Source organism: Schistocerca piceifrons, chromosome 8 (genome assembly GCF_021461385.2).
Source record: "Schistocerca piceifrons isolate TAMUIC-IGC-003096 chromosome 8, iqSchPice1.1, whole genome shotgun sequence".
NCBI lineage: Eukaryota > Metazoa > Arthropoda > Insecta > Orthoptera > Acrididae > Schistocerca > Schistocerca piceifrons.
Window position 1 is genome coordinate 385,998,662 of NC_060145.1, and position 21,606 is coordinate 386,020,267.

General features: G+C 38.5%; 1 protein-coding gene across 1 annotated transcript in view; it reads right to left on the reverse strand.

Annotated features, from left to right (window-relative positions):
• LOC124711796 (aldo-keto reductase family 1 member B1-like) overlaps positions 1 to 21,606 on the reverse strand; it is an 89,972-nt gene that overhangs the window by 33,159 nt on the left and 35,207 nt on the right. Inside the window, exons 3-4 of the mRNA XM_047242018.1 lie at positions 10,224 to 10,340; positions 3,917 to 4,108 (exon numbers count right to left, since the gene is read on the reverse strand). Coding sequence (XP_047097974.1) covers positions 3,917 to 4,108; positions 10,224 to 10,340 — 309 coding nt within the window. The remainder of the gene's footprint in view (positions 1 to 3,916; positions 4,109 to 10,223; positions 10,341 to 21,606) is intronic.

Here is a 21,606-nt window from a genome sequence, read left to right on the forward strand (position 1 = left end):
CTGTGTCAGACAACTTGAGGTATCACGTGATAGGTGCAGGTCCACAAGTTTAGATGATAGATCAGGAACAGAGGTGCTCAAGGGTGTAGCGAGCCTATGTGAGTTCTACCTGTGCTGTTTGGATGTAGACACTTAGAAATGCATTGTCCTGTCAGATGTGAGTGAGCGTCTTTTGCGTGTCCATATACTGGGGATAGACATGCAGGAAGCAATCAGCACAATCCACACACTGTTGTATGTACCATTGCACGGGCACAGCACAGCTGAGGGTGACGGGGCATTGCCATCAGCATTGGCACGTTAGGGCAGTGAGGCAGCCAGGATACATGTACTGTCAGCAGTCCAGTCAGGAGGCATGTAGGTGAGTTTGTTTGCATGCTGTAAGGGAACAGGGTGAAAGGCCCCAGGACCACTCCCATAACATCTGTGATGATGAATGACCACATGAAGGGCGTAGCAAAGCCAATGTCTAGAGTCTATATCTGTACATCCCTAACAGTGATAGTAGAACCATTAGCAGCTATCAAGAAAAGGTGCAAAGCAAAGCCAATGTCTAGAGTCTATATCTGTACATCCCTAACAGTGATAGTAGAACCATTAGCAGCTATCAAGAAAAGGTGCAAAGCTGCCAACATAGCCATGTGAGGTGCTGTGCTGACCTGCAATCTGGTGCCAACCAGGAAATATAATCCTCTGATGTGGTCAAGGATCTACAGACTGTTGTTCAGAGTGGCATAAGAAGCTGGTGCGCAGGTGGTGACTTTGTGTGTGTCAAGGCAGCATACACATCATCCACAGCTTGGGGAGACTCCCGCAGGCTATGAGGCCAGATTGGATAATCACAAGGTTGATGACTGAGATGCGCCAAAGTGACCATGGTACCAACAGTGGCAAGACAGCATGTGCGTGGCTGCTGATGTATCAAGAGTGACATCTGGAGCTAAATTTGTTTTGTAAACACGGGAGGTGATGGCTGCTGTGATGTCAGAGTTGGTGGGGCTGGGAGTGCTCGGTGACTGTTGGTGGCTGCAAGAGGTCACACACATGGCAGTGGAGCATGCATATCTATACCACTGTTAGGAGCTTTGTTGATGCTGTACCTATATCAATAAATGGTGAAAGTACGGTTAGCCAGGGAAAGGTAGTCATTGGGAGACTGGTTACTAGTGGCAAGTAAAGTCATCTGCACCTGGGATGGGAGCATGACGATCCACATCATCCACAGTGCCTTATGAAGCTTGATGCACAGGTCTAATTTACTGTGAAGAACACTGCCACAATTTGAGAAGGTCCCATCCTGTAAATGTTTGTTGTAAAGTATGTGATGTAGCTGCTCATCAGGAATACAGCAGAGGCCTCACTACAGCGTTGTTTTGGTGGTCCCATACTTATCCATACACAGTGAAGTAGTTCATGTTGTCTAGTGTTGGTGGTGAATATGCTTTCAATGAACGCAAACCACAGGTGTTGGTTATCTATCAAATGATGGTAGATTGAGCTATGAAGCAGTCAATTGTTTGGTTTGATATTGTGGTTGGAATATGGCCACACATCACAGGTAGAACTGCAAGTGGATGGTGGCTGGTAATGCAGGCAGCTGCATGGATTAGAGGACGGACAGAATGTTGGGGGCAGGGATGAGACAGAATGTGTATCGGGCAGACACATGTCTGGTACATGCAATAACAGCTGTGACGTGGTCAGTATGGCTCAATAGTCCAGGTCATGAAAGTTTTGAGAGACTGCAGGGGTAAAAATTTTCTAAAAAATCAGCTTGATTTACCCTCTAGGCATATTACACTAGTAGAGTCTGTAACAAAGTCAAGAGGCAGATTGTCAGTTGCATTGCGTTGTTGTGCACCTGCAATTTGCAATGAGGCTGCAATGTGAAGAAGTGTCACTGTCCCTTTTAATCACTTGGGTAACATACAGAGCACTGTTCGTGTCTTTTAATAGTGAGAGCAAGAGATCAATGAAATTCATTGTCGGCATAACACAATCAAGGTGTGATGGACACATTGTCGTGACACAAATTTGCACTAGTTTAGCATTCACTCAAAGTTCGGGGTCACCAGTGTGGAACTCCAGTATTTAGTGATAGTAAATGATAGAAGATACAGTAGTACAGAGTACACAACACTCTTTATTTTACAGCAACTTGATACATACAAGGATACATGACATAACACACTCGAGTCACAGAGCAGACTGAACTGGTACCTTCAATCATCGGAGATAAAACTGCAATGCCAACAGTCCCACATAACAAAATCACATGCAAGGCAGAAATCTGGTTCCTAATTTACATTCCACAGAGACACATGGGTTTCTATTTCAACTGTGCAAAATACAGATCGCATTTTACATTTTGGTCTTTGTAAGCAGTTTGTAAATCAGTTGTTTTGTATGTGTGTCTTTGGTTAAGGAAGTCCCAGAAACCCACATGGGATAGTCCTATGGAGCTAGTCACACAGTTCAGCTCTCATACAGTGCTATGTTGTGCAGATAAGTTTTTATATTTCTTTATATTCACAAGCAGGTTATATGTTCTTGGTTTTTCTAAAAAATGCATGTTAGTTACTATTCTCTTGTAACACCTTGTGTTGAGTCAATCTGGTTATATCATGGTTTGTTGGTTAGATCCTGTAGGATGGAAAAATATGTAGTCACTTTGAAGGTAACCTAGTTAATGTGAAAATATACAACTAATGGTGAATGTGGCATGGAGACAATACATGAAAGGATGTACCTATACATTTCATCTTAACTGTGTTCTTTTCTAAAAAATCAGCTTGATGTACCCTCTAGGCAACAAGTGAGATTTCACAATCGATATACAAACAGATGAGTGATTTTTAAATACGTTGATCTATCATTCTCACCCATGCATATTAGTTGCACTAGATTAGCAATCTGTGCAACAAAAATTAAAAACAAATTTACAACATTTTTGTATTTATGAATTATTGGGGAGAGTGTGGTTACAAAATGACAGAAATTATTATGTTACATGTGGAATCCAAAGGCAAATATCTGTATTACATTCAGGCCAAATGTGCTATGTTTATGTAAGGTATTAAATTTATTTACAGTCTGGCCAGTTTCTGAGAAATATTCTGTAACTTTGTTTTATAACTCTCAAACAAATCATAATAATTAATCGAAAACTTCTCACAGAATATGATGATATGTTCAGTCCCAATATGTGTCATATCCAAACTGATAACTTCTTGGTTACTATTACTGATATTACTTGTAGTTGAATTTGGGAAACTTCTGCCATTATTATAATCTCTTTTCCCATGACAGAAAATTTGACTAGTGGTATTCCTTATCTGTTATAAATAACAAAAGAAACTTTACACATACATATATTATATCTAGCTCTGGGGGATAGTTTTAATTAGCTCTGGGGGATAGTTTTAATTATTGCATTGCTGTAGTATCAGCAACAAAATCAAAGCTGAAGCTGAAGTATTTTGAAAGCTAAGAAACAATCAACCTAAGTATTATCAAGCAAATGCTATTTCATTTGTTCCTTAAACATGTATCAGAGCACAAGATACACAGAAGCAGAGTATGCATTCTATTAACACATGAATGAATTCAATGCATAAGCCTGGAAGCCAAATCTTATTTACTTTTCAGAAAATTCTATATTGTGTTGAGTAGTAACACATTCTTCACAGTGACCTAAAGTAAAAAAAATGTGTAAATAGAATAAATAATCATTTATTATATTTTTTCACAGCTTTATCCATTCCTCCAATGTTATCAAAAGTATTATTTGCAGTGATGGACTGCTGACCATCATGAAGAATTATTGTCTAAGAGGACAATTTCTGTAAACAAGTAATATATCTTTTTTCTGTATGGAACTGTGCAGAAGATGCAAGAGATGCTATGATACTATTACCTGATTTATAACAGGCTTGATAGCAGCTGCTTCAAGTAATCTGCTGAGTTGCTTGCTATTGAAGTTGGATACACCAATGCTTTTTGCCAGGCCTAAGTTTACACATTCTTCCATTTGTTTCCACGTATCCAAATAATCAATATCAGTAGTAATTGCAATGCCATTCTCTGCAGGGTAAAATTCATCCCCTTCCTGTTAAATCAGTACCATTTGGTTAAGAAAGTTAAATGGCAAGGCGTATTATATTTGGTTTGAATAACTCAGTGTTTAACATATGCCTGTCTGCCATACACCACACACCGACAAAACAAAAAGATAAAAGAAAGAAACAGTGCCACAATATACAATGAGTATATATCATTTGTTATGTAGGAAATTGATTCAAAACTTATGAACTAAGAAATTTTCGAAACAACTCAATTAATCACAAAAGTGGCTTGTATATTAAATACATACAGATGAAAACTACACCCATGGGGAATCCATGTGGCTTTTTCCTTTATTATAATTTTTGTGTTATGCTTTGTTAGAGCAGGCTGTCATGTAAATAAGTCATTGTTGAACCCAGTTCTGACAATAAGTACATTGATGAAATTTTTTCCATGTTTAATCACAGGAAAGAAAACAAATGTATTTCCTGGAATGGAGAGTCCCTTTCCTTATCATTGATTTGTTAATTACTCTTTCTAAATCTTTAATATCCAGGGTTGCCACAGGTTCTGGAAATCAGGTAATTTTCAGGAAATTTCAAACATATCAGGGAAATCAGGGAAATTTGGGAAAAACAATGGAAAAATCTCATTTTGTCTCAGTAAATGAAATGGTTTGTTTATCAAGGTGCCATGCATCGTCACTGGCTGGTTGCAGCTGAATACATGCACTGCTTCCTACTCCCTCATTCGTGTTGCTTCTCCCCTTCATACCACTCCCCTCCAGCTTGCAGTCAGTGCTGCCACCAATTCTTGCAGCTAGCCTAACAGCTGCCGACAAGAGGCAGGAAGGCATGAGGGGTCATTTGTTTGGATCTGATTCTCAGAGACTGTAGACACAGTGGCTGGAGACGGGGGTCATACTTGCATGAGTTGTGTCTGAGTGATTATGTGTGTGCTTTCATTTTCTGACAAAAGCTGTAGCTGAGAATTTAGTTGTGAGAGTGTGATTGACTTTTCTACATGCTTGTATGTGGTTCAGCAATCATCTTTATGGTGAGTTGCTACCTACCCTCATTATTATTGATTCTCAGAGTATCAAGTTTTCTGTTGCATGGACTGATCACCACGCTCTCATTTCATCAACACGCTGTCTATGCTCATGAATAGCTGGCCACATGAGTGGATTTCCCCAACAGGTCAAAACCAGAGGCCATTTCTGAATGTATATGTATTGAGTCAGGCCTGCCAATCTGAAGCCATTCGGCTCCCACTACGAGCAGGCCATGCCCGTTGGATCTAGTCTCACCAATCTGCCCACAGGCCGGGTCTGTTTGTGTGTGGCATAATGCACTGGATTTTCATGGTTTATCCACGCAGTGCTCCTCAGCAGTCCAGAGACCACCAGCAATGGATTTCAGGAATTGCGACTGTCTCACCATAAGTACATTGTACAGTGTGGTGTTTTATAGGCATTTTATTTGCTCTATTAAATTTTTGCACTTTAAAACTCATTTCTATGTTAGAAAGTATGGACAATAAGAAGAAGAAAATTTTGTCAGTTGCTGGCAGTTTGTACGCTATGTATCACATATCTCTTAAAAGAGAAACCACACAACACTTGTAAAATATTAGATATAACACAGTGGGTAATAACCAACAGCAGCAAACATAGTAGAACCAACATCTTATTGGCTGTCATCTACAGTGTTGGTGTACACAATTCTTCCCTGTCTTACACACTTCTTTCAAGAGGCCTACTTTTTTCTGAGGTTATTTCTTAAATCAGTGAAGGGATTTTAAATCTGTCTTGCAATTCCAAGGAAATGAATATTTTTGTCAGCATATGTGTTTTGTTTATTGAAATAAAATATGTCGTCTTAATGAAATGCATATCCCATCAGACAAGGGAAAATCCAGAATTGAATGTAACAATATTGTGAAAAGTAAAGTTGCTGCTCACCATATAGTGGAGATGCTGAGTCGCAGATAGGCACAACAAAAAGATTGTCACAAAGCTTTCCACACTGCAGAGTGTTGCCTGAGACTGCAGTTGTGTGTGTGAATTGTGTTTGCATATACATGTGTGTGTGTTTGTGTGCGTGTGCGTGTGTGTGTGTGTGTGTGTGTGTGTGTGTGTGTGTTTTGTCCACTGTTGATGCAGGCCTTACTGGCCAAAAGCTTTATCTGTGACAATCTTTTTGTTGTACATATCTGTGACTCAGCATCTCTGCTATATAGTGAGTAGCAACTTCCCTTTCATAATATTGTCACAAATCCCATCAGGCTTGCTTTCTCCATCTAAAAACAGTTCATTACAAAAGATGTTGATGTTAGTATTAAGGTCATTACTCACATCAGGAAATGCCATATGCTTGCAAGTTATTTTTAGATATTTCCTTGTTTACACTATTGTTTCTTGTATCATAGGTGCAAAGACAGATACATTGTCAACTTACATCTTAACTTACCCTTGAAATCTCAAAATATGTCAGGGAAAAATGCTAAAACTTGTCTGGAAATCATGGAAATACCAGAGAATTACACTTAGGAAAACATGTGGCAACCCTGATATCTCAAGTTTTCTGAAATGTTATGCTGGCATTTAACTGCTGATCTCCCTTTTTCTGTGCTGTCATGCAGTTATGTCCATGTTAGTCCTGGTCCTGGGTGACTTTCCTACTTAATTTCATTCCTAATTAGCCCTTTTCTCTGAAGCATATTGGGTTCATTTACACCTTTAATTTCCTGTGGCAGCCTTTTGTACAGTTTTAGGTCTTCGCATAGCATACTATTCTAGTGTTTCTGACTTGTTTTTCCTGTTTAGGCATAAGTAGTGGCTGGATCTAGTTTCATATTATGTATTTAATTGTTTTTAGTATACAAATGAAGATTTCTTCTTATGTACATTGTAGTGAGGAGGGTGTATTCACTTGAGACAGTCAGAATTTCTAGCCTCTTGAATAAATTAGTACAAACAGGCCCTATTGCTACCATTTGTTATTCTTCATACATGTGTTTTCTGTCCCTTTAAGACAGTTTGTATGTTACCAGCATTTGTTCCCAATATGTCATCCCAAAACTGAGGACTGAATGCATATATGAAAAATAGCTCACTTTGAGGCATGAAATATTGCACACTGGTGCAATGATCTGCAGAGCATAACATACTATGGATAATGTTTGCCAAAACCCTCACATGATCTGTCCATTTCTACTTGCATTCTACACTTAACCCCAAGAATTTGATATTGCTCATTCTGATACATTATCTTTAATTTTTAATATAGGATCTGTGTTTTTATTCAACCAGAAGTATATACAGTTATTTTAGTTGATTCAACTGTGGTTTCTTGGTGAAATGTTGTACATTGTATAAACTGAATTAAACACTTTTTTCGCCTTTTTTCACAAACTTCATTATTACTGTATGATCTAAGTTTCAGGCAATTTTCTACTAAATAACTGATCACAGAGACAAGTGTCTAACAAAGATGAGCTTGTTATTCAGGAGACAACTCACCCAAAGGCAGAAGTGCAGTGTCATCAATAGGTATCTAAACAAAAGGTACAGAGCTTGGCTATCTTTTGGAATGGACTTCCTTTCTCAAGCTTATCAGAAAAACAAGCATACAAACACACACACACTCACTCACATGCACATGCTTACCTCCCTATACTGTACTCAGTCAACTACCTAAACCTAAGGTAACTTACTGCCTCCCCATTCCCCACACAATAGTGTGTGTGTGTGTGTGTGTGTGTGTGTGTGTGTGTGTGTGTGTGTGTGTGCACGTGTGTGCACAAATTCCCTGCTCCAGTATGCCCATCCAATTTGTGTGCCCACATCAGCTAGTTGTGTGCTGTTATCTCATGTCCTAGTCTATGAACTCACATTCCCATCTGTTTGCCACCTGCCGCCCCTAACTGCACTCGCAGCTACATTGCTCCCCATGAGCCACTAGACACTTCCTCCCAACCCCTCACTGGCTCTTGCCTCTTTTCATCTCTCACCCCACCCCACCCCACACCCCCACTTCATCCCAGTACACTCACTGTAAGCCAGGAAAGAGCTGTCAGTTGACTAAGCACAACATAAGGAAACAAGCATGTGCATGTGAGTGAGTGTGTTCATGTTTTTCCCAAAAGCTCGAAAAATTTTTTTAGCTGTCGACTGAGCACAATGTAGGGAGACAGACCTGTACATGTGAGTGAGTTTGTGTGTGTTTGTGTGCGTGTTTTTTCTACAAGCTTGAATGAGGAAGTGCATTCCAAAAGCTATCCAAGCTCTGTACCTTTTGTTTGCATACATAATGACAATGCAACACTTCTGCCTTTCATTAAGCCATCTTCTTTATTCCTAAATAATTCATAATTCTCAACCAGAACTTCCTGTCCAATATTAAAGATGAGCATTTCAACTTTTTAGTCTATCAATTCTTGATTTAAACTGTAAAAGTTACATCCGTTAACCATTTTGACAAATACAAAACTCATTACAGTAACATTTACAGTTACTATGTCTAAACATATGATTGGAGTAGAGCTATGCACAAGAATGGAATTTTTGTTATGTGTATGAAGTCACTAAGGTTCTTGTTCTAAGTAAGGGTTGAATTTGTCTAAAAGGGGTGAATGTGTGTTCTTTTAGTAATAAATGTGGGCATACACACATCCGTTCCTTAATTTCTAAAATTTCTAACTGAGTGAGCTTTGCACCTTCTCCCTCTATGTGTAGGACTTCTACATCTATTATGTATTTGTGGTTTTCATTGGGCAATGTTCAGCATTGGATTGATCAGGCTTCTTTAATCTCCAAATTATATGGTTTTCTCTAAGCCTAGAGCAGACTGACCTCCAAGTTTGTCCAACATAGTGGAACTGGCACTGTCGACTAACAATATTATTAACCCCACTTTAATTGAAGCAACATCTGCTGTCTGTGGGACATAGAGAATGCACAGAAAAACCCTTTGCTTTTAAAATACTGCTTATGACATTTGAAGTTAGGAAAAACCACACCTTTTATTGCTTGATATTAACTCTAATTTACAAAGTGAAATTATATGGCCAACTGTGTCAAGCATCTTTGATAAACCCAAGAAAATTGCATGAAATACTCAGAACACCAAATTTAATAAAGTTAAGTTTACACTATTAATTTTCTTTAAGACCACAAATTAAATTCTTAAACCTCTTTTTTGTATTCTAAAAACATTTATGCTAAGAGCTGGGTGTCTGCAGGTAACAATCTATAGCAGAGAAGTGAGTGTAATTGTGCATAGTATGCCTGCAGTACTGTTGTTTTGCTTGTTACAGAATTTAATATTCTTAGACCATAGCAAATGGGTAAGAGTTTCTTTGACAAGTTACATAAGTGCATATCCTATTTCATGTCCTGCTCAATCCATAGACTGAAAAATTGCCACACTTATATTTTCTAGAGGATCTTTTTTTAATCACCCCTGAACAGACATTTTTCTAGAAGATAGAACTAAATGGAAGTTGACACATGCCTTTTACAATGAGTTTGTTTTTGGTTAAGCCCTGTGAAACTATTTTCATAGAACTTTCTGCTGTTGAATGTAATGTTTCTGTGCTGGATTCAGTGAGCATCATGCTAAGTCATTGAGAAATAGGAAAGTTGAGCTAACAATGTGAGGTAAACAGCAACTATTTGAAGACTAAGAAGACATCTACTTTGTTCAGAGTAATATCACTCCTGTGTTTAATTTATATTGGTCAGTCACAAATAGTTTCCAGCAGTTTCAAAATGTTACTACAGTTTATGATAACTGTCCAGTGTATTAGTGTGTAACTTCTCCATCCCTAAAGTTTCTCCTCCTTGACGGAATCTACAGTACATTATGAATGAGCCAAAGGATACAATTTGAACAGAGGTAGCCCTATTTTTTTAATCACTATGTAGCAACAATTACCAATTTTAGTCACTCTCACATATAAGAAGTAATGTCAAAAAAATTTGCTCATTTACCTAAAAGAAATTTTAATTTCATACTTTGACGAAGTTGTCATGACATATAGCATGCATCTGCTTACAACTGACTACAGACTATATATATATATATATATATATATATTAGTCAGTGTTCTTAATTATAATATTTGGTTAGGTATTGCATCAATAGTTGACTCACCTTATATGCAAATGGCCAATGAACAAGATAGAGGTCAATATAATCCAGTTTAAGATCTGCTAGTGTCTTCTTACATGTTGGCACAACCAGTTCTGGTCTATGACAAGTGTTCCACAACTGGAATAATAATTTTAGTTTCTATGTATTTCTGTCGCAGAAATCAGTCATCTACATGGCATTTTTCAATTGTTTGGGAAACTAACCAATAAATTTTCTGAACATTCACTTTGTGCATTATGACTACGTCAGGTGAATTGCAGTAGTCAAGGCTTTCATCAGAAAACAAATCCACAATAATTTTAAAAAGCACTAAACTTAAAACCTGGAAGTAAATATCATGTTTCATAAATAAAATAATATTACTATATTGAAAACAATATAAAAACTCATGTAATATTAATCAGACAATGGAAACTCCAGGTATGAGTATCAACAATGTAATATTAATGACTGAAATGTATTTCAAATACACAAATACTGGAACTTCCTGACAGATTAAAATTGCTTGCCATCCTGGGTCTTTAACGTGGGGACTTCACCTTTCACAGGCAAGTCGTCTACCAACTGAGCTACCTAAGCATAACCCACGACCCAGCCTCACACCTTTATGTATGATAGTAGCCCCTCTCCTACCTCCCAAACCTCACAGATGTTCTACTGGATATGTTTCTTACAGGAGTGTTTGTCCCGTAAGGTACGCAGGAGAACTTCTGTGAAGTTTGGAAGGTAGGAACTGAGGTACTGGGGACATCTTCCAGGAGCCTCTTTAAGGATCTTGGAATTCTTACACTCACATTCATTACATTTACTCCTAATTGGTTTTTATTGCTGATAAAAATCATTTTCAGTTAGAATATGATTTACACAGTCACAAAACAAGATACAAAAATAATTTTCCGGGGGCTTTGTTTCTTTGTACAGGGTTCCTATTGAAGTTTTGTACTTGGGTGAGGTGACATTCAAGCGTCATCTTATATAAAGCAGGAATCACAGAATACCTATGAATTCAAAAGATAGTCAAAAATATGCCTCATTAGCAACTCTTTCTAAAAGTTATCTAGATAGCTGGATCCAAGTATTGAAAAGTTGCAGTGTTTGTTATAAAGTTGCCAGATAAAGAGTTACTCAGTTAAATTTAAATCACATAAGAATGAATACCATTAACCAGTATAGTGATAGTTTATCATTAATCCAGTAAAAAGATAATTTTCATTAATTTCCTTGTCTTCTGTTGCTGCAGACTTTGACTCGTTCTATATCCCTGAAGACTCTTCATCTTTATGGGATCTACAGAACATGGTGAATGAAGAGTCAATATCATTAAAGTCATATACAGATAAAAGAATATTTATCTCTACAGTTAAAAACAGAACATTCAAAAAATAAAGTGTAGCCCTTGAAAAACTAAAAGAAAAAACACATTCACAGGAAAGACAAAAGCTATTTCATTAGACTGCACAGAATCGAGGGCAGAAAGGTTTGCACAGGCATTGCTCTATTGGCAAATATCTGACTTTAGGAATTCCAGAAGTTATCTTACTAATCTGTCATATAAATATCTTGCACAGATATATGCAAAATGAGTTTTCTTACCCATTGTTTTGACTCTCATTAGCTATGATTTCACAGGAAGCACCCTAGAACTGTCCAGTGGCACTACACTTTGTGCCAGACAAAATTCACAATACAGGAAATTCTCTTTGAGCCCTTCTGTAACAGCACACCTACTGTTGCCCTTTTCAAAGGTTGTATACATACAGCTAACAGTGGGTTGGGCCTCTTTTTGACACTTTAAACGTTCACACATATATTTCCACTCATCTCTGATATGTTAAAAATGTAACTTGTCTTCATTCTTCCTGAGGTATGATCACTGGATGTAGCTCAATCTATGATCAAAGTACTAGCACAGATACTCCAATTAATCTCAAAGATGTTTGGTTAAGTCAAGCTTTCATTGAAACTTCCTGGCAGATTAAAACTGTGTGCCACACTGAAACTTGAACTTGGTACCTTCACCTTTCATGGGCATGTGTTCCACCATCTGAGCTACCCCAGCATGGCTCACACTCTGTCCTCATGGATTTACTTCTGTCAGTACCTCCTCTCCTACCTTCCTAACTTCACAGAAGCTCTCCTACAAACCTTGCAGAACTAGCACTCCTGGAAGAAAGGATATTGCAGAGACATGGCTTTGCCACAGCCTGGGAGATGTTTCCAGTATGAGATTTTCATTCAGCAATGGAGTGGGGGCTGATATGAAACTTCCTGGCAGATTGGGTAGCTCAGATGGCAGAACACTTGCCCGTGAAAGGCAAAGGTCCAAGTTTGAGTCTTGGTCTGGCACATAGTTTCAATCTGCCAGGAAGTTTCATATCAGCACACACCCCATTGTAGAGTGAAAATCTCATTCTGTAAGCTTTCATTCTTGTGCTCAATGATCTCTAAACAGTATAACAACCAATCTAAAAGTCTTGTTATATATTGTTGACTAGCTTTGCCACAGACTTCTCTTGATGTATGTGTGCTGCAACAGAAATCTTCGCAAGACAAGTGTATCAGTCAATTAATTTGAACATTCTGTTGTAAAGTTCAGTAGTTTCTTTAGGCGTATTGGAGTTACATTTGGCATATGTACCTTCTTGATGCTTCCAGTTCACATTAACAATGTTAATAGTGTACATGGACACATTTATTTCTGTGAAATCCCTGACTGGATGTTCAGACTTAAGACTTGTGGATCCCTTCAGTTGGTTGGTTGGTTGATTTAGGGAGGGAACCAAACAGCGAGATCATTGGTCCCATTGGATTAGGCAAGGAAGTTGGGCACATGCTTTCAGAGACACCATACCAGTATTTGCCTCACGCTATTTAGAGAAATCATGGAAAACCTAAATCTGAATGGCTGGACATGGGTTTGAAGTATCATCCTCCTGAATGCAAGTCTAGTATGCTAACCACTGTGCCACCACTTCAGTCAAACTCTCTCTGTCCTCTCCTTTGATTCATTCTGATGGACAATATTATAGTGTTGATGCACTGTGCTTGCAGTTTCATACTCTAGGATGTACAGTCAGTCACTCACTAACATTCATTTTTTTAATTACATGATCTTGTTGCATTTCACTGTTCTACTTTATTTCTTAATAACTGCAATTTTCCCTTTGAGCCATTCTCAAGAGGTAATGAAATGTTTTGGTACATGTCAAAATAAGTGGCCATTTTGATATTAGCTGAGACACTTCATTACCACTTGACAAAGACTGGAAAGCAAAAATTGCAGTTGTGAATAAATCAAACAGTACAGTCATAGCTGACAACATTTCAAAAATTCAATATGACTGTGTACTCAAAAAACGAGATGGTACCCAATCAACTGTGGTTTCTGATGACTTTTGGTTATATCGGGTATTTGGTAATTGTGAGCCTTATGTTGTAGCAATCATAACAGAATTTTATATAACAGTGATGAATACTCTCATCACATCTAGGAAGAACAATTTCATATTTATGTATGAAAAGCAAACAAATTGCATTAATATTTATTGCGCTAACATTTGCTTACTACTGACACAACCCAGTATTTAACTTATAAGGCCATCGCCAGGTAATAACTCACTAGAATCCACATAAGACTACTGTGCAGGAAACCAAACACTCAATTTCAAGTTTCTGCTAGTGGAAATGATGATGCATACTTGGTGGGTAGACCTCAATGCTGAGATTGATTTCAGCCTAGCATGTAAACTCTACAAGGGGATACCCAAGGAAACTAAACTAATTTTTTGATGGGCAGAGTTTTTTTAGTAGTGCATTCTGCCACTAGGAGCACATAAAATGAACATTCCAGAATCAGTTGGCTAAGTGTCTTTACTGAAGAAGGTCAGAACTAGTTTAACAGGGATTATAGTGACAACTATTTCATGTGATTGTTGTTTTTGCAATGGCTAATTTGTACGAACAGCATGAGATGGTAAAATTCTGATTTTTGATCAGAAAAAGTGGAACAGAAACTCTTGAAATGTAAAAACTGAAGTGCAAGGATGAGACTGTTGGGAAAATTCAACTGTCTGAATTGTATTCCCATTCCAAAAATTGTGGAATGTGAATTGATGGCAAACCTCGTACTAGTCATCCTTCCATGGCCCAAACACATGAAAATGTTGAAAACATTCATGCAGTCATCTGTGAAGATCAACAACAGACATTGAAGAAATTTTAGAGCTGTCAGGAGTGATTTTGAGCTCACTGCAGCAAACGGTGACAGACTATTTGGGAATGAAATGGGTGGTTGCCAAATTCATGCCACGACTGCTGAATGCTGAACAAAAAAAGGTCTCATGGAAGCATACTGTGCTTTGAAAAAAGAATCCCAAAATGATCCAAACTTTTTTTCAGAAATTATCGTTGGCCACAAAACTAGGTGCTATGCTTACAACCCAGAACCTAAGCAACAGCAAAGCCAATGGAAGACTTCAAGTTCACCTCACCCCATGAAAGCTTGTCAGGTGAATCAAACATTAAGACAGTGCTGATTCATTTTTTAGATGTGAGAGGAATTGTATATTCAGAGTTTGTTCCACAGACTCAGACAGTTAACCAGGCTTTCTACTTGGAAGTTTTGAAAAGATAGGCAACAATGTGTGGCAGAAGGAGCCTGATTTGTGGCAGTCGGGTGAGTGATTTTTCCACCATGACAATATCACTGCTCATACAGCCCTATCTGTACAATCATTCTTTACCAAAAACGGTATGACGCCTGTTCCTCACAGACCCATACTCCTCTGGCCTTGCTCCGTGTGACATTTTTGTTTCATAGAATGGAAAGAGATGTGAAAGGAGTATGTTTTGCTGATCCTGCTGAGATGAAGAAAAAAATAATGGAGGCTCTGTCAAGCATCACAAAAGGTGAATTTAAATAATCTTTTGAAAAATGAAATAAAATATTAGAGGTGCAAGTGTATTAGTGCAAGTGGAGATTGAAGGGCTGTACCTGAAACGTAAATAAAAAGGTTTAAAAATATAAGTTTGGTTTCTTTTTGATACAGCTTCATAGAGGCTGCATGTAGCATGTATAAGACTGCAATGAGTGTTTGTGAAGTGGAGTGTTGTAACTGTAATATTAAAATAATCTCACAGATGAAAAGGAAGTTAAAGTGATAGTTCTCCATGGAACTTAATGTCTCCATCCTACTAATACTCAATATACATGTGCAAAGATAAAAATACTGTTATGTTAATAACAGGTTGAAAGTTGGAATAAGCATGGAAAACCAAACTTTGACACCCAATGATGTATCTTCAATTCTGTATTAAGAACAAAAAAATTGTTTTTACTGCCAGGAAGAGCTAAATTCTGATTTTATCCACAAGGCTGCAGTTCACTTTTTAAGCTGGAAAAATATGACAGTTGATGGCTTCAATGAGAAAGGTACACTGATGCCCAGGATGATTCTGTAATGATGTTACAAACATTGAGAGTAACAGAGAAGAGTAAATGCATCAATTTGAGGTATTGGATCCTAGTCCTAAAGCAAATGAGCTGAAAGGTGCAAGTGAAAATTGTTCGTATACCTCTCACTGTGAACCTCTTCTACTGCAGGCTCCTTGCATTCCAGATTTTGGGAAGGCGTAGCATAGATGAAAACAAGAAAAATATGTTAAGTAAACATGGGCTCTAAAGTGAGCACTTGTTTATCTTTACTACACTGAAACACATCTCTTCTACTGAAAAAAGTGCTCATAGCTCTTAAGGACTTTAGAGCCTGTGTTTCCTGAATATTTGTTTTCTTATTTTGGTCTATACTACCTCCTTTCAAAATGTAAAAAGGAAGGAGATTGCAGTAGAACCAAACCACTGTCAGAGGTAGTCACAACAGTTTTTATTTATAACCTTTACCCCATCATTTCCAGACAAGGGTCCCTTACCTCAAATTGATATATTTACCATTGTCATGGAATCACACTGTATAATATTTCCATTCACAGCTTTTGGTGTTAAGAAAATGAAGTTTCTAGTTGCGAAAACCTTGTATAAAACATTCAAAGTGTTCTTCCTCTTCAAATAAAGACTTGAATTTATGACAGTCATTTCCATTGTATTTTTCAGGACAAACTGACTGTCATTGGTACTGTTATGTTGATGTTTAACTGCCCATATACAGCTCATGATTGGTTGATGTATATGATCATCACATCATGCTGCCAAAGATTTTGTGAATGCCTGCACTAGTGGTGCCACTGCTCTAAAAGGAGCAATTTGAAGAATTTCTTTGTTTCTTTTCAGAGTTAAGAGCTCCCTACCATGCACAACTAAGAGTATTGCCACTGTGCTGGCTGAAATTATTCTCACTTATTCTGATTTATGCAGCCTCTTAATAACAGAATCTCAGTATGAATAGGCTGGGACAAGATTTTATTTTCGTCAAACATTATTCTGTGTTTACTTGTGATACTGTGCTTGCCAACTGTCATTATCCCAAATTAATTATTTTTAATGTGACATTGGTGGTCTACACAATTACCCTGAGACTGAGTCTTTCATTAATTCCAGCAGCTCTTTTAACTTCTTAGGTGACTGGAAAACAGGTCTTATGCCTAGTATTCCAAAAAACCTACATATTTTGGTAGATGTAATGCTGCAGAGACAAAGAAGCACAATAGGTGATGATCCATGCCGACCAATCACAAGCCATCTATGAGCTAAAAAATGCCCCCACAACACAACCACAACAGTATGTTGTTTCTGATGAAGCACTAGGAGGTATATGTCGAAAACTGGAGTTTTCATTCTGATCTGATATGGCTCAAAAGTGGAGAATGTTTTAAACATCTTAGGTGCTATTATAATTTTGCCACTGTGTGAATCATCACAAACTGTTATAATCGCAAACAGTAATTACTACTACTATTAAATCTATTGGATTACTAGTATATCTCAAAATAATGATACCTTAGTCTTTTCTTGAATAAGAGTTCCTGTACAACATAATCTGCATTTCCTGGTTTTTAATTGCTGGCCTCATGTTCTTCTTTCTCCTTTCCTCTCCTCCTTCGTCTCTAATTATTTTCTATCTTTAGTCTCTTCTTAAGTCTTCACTTTCTAGCACAGACATTATAGTATACAGAGTATGCAAAGAAAACTGGTCCATAAAACATTCACTATAAGACTGATGCAGGATTGGTCTTTGTTAATGAACATCAGACAAGATGCTTGACTGGCCATCACTGACATCAGTGCTGTGCTCAATTTCACAAACTCCTAGATGGGTTTTCAATGTTCTGCTGCAGCTTTTCCAATGTGTAAGTAATATTTGAGTATACCTAACATTTCAATATGCCTCACAGGCCAAAATCACAGGGAGAGAGATCAGTTGGTAAAAGTGGTCAGGAGACTGCACCACCTCTGTTAATTGTCCTGTCCTCTCCAAACACATCATGCACTCATGATAAGGTTTTGACAATCTTGTCATCAGAAACAACAGACTGTAGTGTGTGCTGTAGTGTGTGCCATTGCTTTGCCTTGCTGAAAATATCTACACAGTCACTCATCTTTTGAGAGTTGAGTAACATAGGGTTAAAGAGTTCCTGGATATACTATAGTTAACATTATCAGTCGAATGAAAGAATAGCGTTATGATGAGAGCACAAAACAGTGCGTGCCAAACACCAATTTTGGAAGTACTGCTAGGATTTTTCTGATGCATAATGGCACATGTTCTGTGAATTTGTATATCCTGACAGGCTGAATGAGGCCTCATCTGAAGAAATGAAAACTGAGGATCCAGAAATCCAGATTCCACTTCACTCAGAAACCACTGGCAGAACTTGGCACACAAACATTCAGCTGAGTGCTTTAACTCATGCACAGCAGTAAATCAGTAAGGATACAGATGAAATACTTTTCTTTACATTTCAACATGACTCTAAAATTGCCATGATAGCTTTGAGAGGTTTAGTGAAATAACAGGAAATCACTTGTAGAAGTTTATGAGAAGTCTGTAGTGAATAAAAAGTCTGTATCCAAACACCCGGAGGGGGGGGGGGGGGGGGGGGGGGGGGGGGGAGCAAGTGCCCCCTATTCCTACCTCCAACTTCCTCCCTCTTGTGGATGACAATGCCCTTCAGTCTACATTTAAAACACATGAAATGTCTCGTCCTATGTAAGACTTGGTCCAGCCTGATTGGCCAGTGTAAATGCGATGCGTATTTTTTTAAGTAAGTGCCGTTTTGAAATTAAATAAAGACGTGCTAAGATATCTCAATAATTTTATTTCTACATGAAAGCCTGTTCCTTAATCTACGCACTGACGCCATTACATTCTGATTCTTGTTTACGTTGTGTACTGAGTGTTTAAGATGCCTCCGATAATCGTGAGGCCCGCCGACTGTGAAGTACGGGCTGTTATAAGATTTCTTAGTGCTAAAGGCGATCGATATTCATCATGAGATCTGTGCAGTTTACGGAGAAAACATTGTAGGTGATGGAATTGTAAGAAAGTGGGTGAGAGCATTTAAAGATGGCCGCACAAATGTGCGTGATGAACAACGGAGTGGGCGTCCTTCGGTCGTTAATAAAAGTTTGGTGCAAGAAGTGTACAACAAGGTGAGAGAAAACAGACACTTTACAATTTCCTCCTTGCGGGATGACTTTCCTAATGTTTCTCGCAGTGTTTTGTATGGCATTGTGACCGAGCACTAGAATTACCGAAAATTGTGCGCACTTTGGGTACTGAAAATCTTGACAGATGTGCACAAAACGAACTTTAGGTACCGAAAATCTTGACAGATGTGCACAAAACCAAACGTTTAGACAGTGCATTAACTTTCCTTGAGCGGTACCACAACGACGGTGATGATTTCTTAAGCCAAATTGTTACGGGCGATGAAACATGGGTGGCCTACTTCACACCAGAATCAAAGCAACAGTCCATGGAAGTTGAGCAAGGGCATCGTTTTGCTGCAAGACAATGCTCGTCCGCATGTGGCAAATCAAATCAAAGATCTCATCACATCTTTAAGATGGGAAACTCTAGAACTAGATCATCCTCCGCACAGCCCCGATCTTGCGCCCAGTGACTAGCATCTGTTCCCGCACTTGAAGAAACACCTGGGCAGTCAGCGTCTTCAAGACGATGACGAAGCCAAAACAGTCGTGATGTGCAGTGGTTAACAAGTCAGGGGGCAGACTTCTATGAGGAAGGTATTCAAAAACTGGTAAAACGTTATGACAAGTGCCTCAATATTGACGGAAATTATGTAGAAAAGTAGATTAAGGTACAGGCTTTCAGGTAAAAATAAAATATTGGGATATCTTAACACGTCTTTTTTTAATCTCAAAACGGCTTACTTAAAATCATACCTCGTAAATTATTAAATAAAACTAACATATATTGTACAAATCAAACAATGGAAAATCCAGGATGAAATTTAACAATATTAGAGAACGAAAGTTGCTACTCACCATATAGTCGAGATGCTGAGTTGCAAAGGCACGACAATAAGATTCACACAATTATATGGTTTCCGTTGTCTGGGACTGCAGACGTGTGTGCAAGTTGTGTTTGCGTGAGTGTGTGTATATGTGTGTGTATGTGTGTCTATTGCAGCCTTAATGGCTGAAAGCTATAATTGTGTGTAATTTCTTCAAAGTTAGATTCTAAATAGGCAAATCCTATCGGGTGTATTTTTATAAACTGTGACAAACACATGGAAGATTGAAAGATTACTTCCCAAGATTTCACTACTTCAGGAAGAAGGAGCAGAAAATTTTATATTTAGGCAATGATCGGGTTGTCAGTGGACTGATGCGTAATATACAGATCATACATATTGTTTATTTTACATTGTCAGTATTGCAGGAAGTGACAGTGACCACTGTACTGGCCCATTTTTGTTTTATTAGATTTTCGTCTAACAGTGCATGGTCAGATTGTTTTGCTCTGGTTGAACTTTTGTTCATGTGACTATTTCATTTTTGGTACTCTAGTGAGAAACCTTTGAGTTTGAGCGTATGTGTTTGTTCAATTATTGGTCGTACTGATGTAACCTATAGTTACAATCATTTGTGAACTAACTAGATGTAGTGTACAAATTATGCAAAACACGTGTCTGTGCATAGGCTTTAGCTGTCAAACTCCACTTCCTTTACTGCACAGTGGCCGTTCATAGCAGAGCTCCCACCACTGCTATTTCCCCACCCCCACCATTCCATATGTACAAGTAATATTGTGTACACACTAAAATCAGCAAACAACAAGAAGTTGAGTAAGGCACGAGAGAAAGGTAAAGAGCTCCACAATAAGTAGAAACTAACGGTAAGACACTACTGGCCATTAAAATCGTTACAGCACGAAGATGATATGCTACAGACACGAAATTTAACCGACAGGAAGAAGATGCTGTGGTATGCAAATGATTATCTTTTCAGAACATTCACACAAGGTTGGCGCCGGTGGCGACACCTGCAACATGCGGACATGAGAAAAGTTTCCAACCAATTTCTCGTACACAAACAGCAGTTGGCCGGCGTTGCCTGGTGAAATGTTGTTGTGATGCCTCGTGTAAGTAGGAGAAATGCGTACCATCACGTTTCCGACTTTGATAAAAGTCGGATTGTAGCCTATCGCGATTTCGGTTTATCGTATCGCAACATTGCTGCTTGCGTTGGTCAAGATCCAATGACTGTTAGCAGAATATGGAATCGGTGGGTTCAGGAGGGTAATACGGACCGCCGTGCTGGATCCCAATGGCCTCGTATCACTAGCAGTCGAGATGACAGGCATCTTATCCGCATGGCTGTAACGGATCGTGCAGCCACGTCTCGATCCCTGAGGCTGCAGATGGGGACATTTGCAAGACAACAACCATCTGCACGAACAGTTCGACAATGTTTGCAGCAGCATGGACTATCAGCTCGGAGACCATGGCTGCGCGGTAGCGTTCTCGCTTCCCACGCCCGGGTTCCCGGGTTCGATTCCCGGCGGGGTCAGGGATTTTCTCTGCCTCGTGATGACTGGGTGTTGTGTGATGTCCTTAGATTAGTTAGGTTTAAGTAGTTCTAAGTTCTAGGGGACTGATGACCATAGATGTTAAGTCCCATAGTGCTCAGAGCCATTTGAGCCAACCACGGCTGCTGTTACCCTTGATGCTGCATCACAGACAGGAGCGCCTGCGATGGTGTCTGTGTGTGTGTGTGTAAGTATAATCTAACTTCTGCACCATTTCTCTGCAGTAATGTGTTCAGTGTAAATAAGTATTTCAGTAGTTGTATTACATCTTTATTACCCTATAAATAAATAAAAAACTTTTTTATTTTAAATTCAGTGCATTAGTATTTGTAAAATGACTCTTAGTGTTCATTAAAAAATGACGATCATTCCAC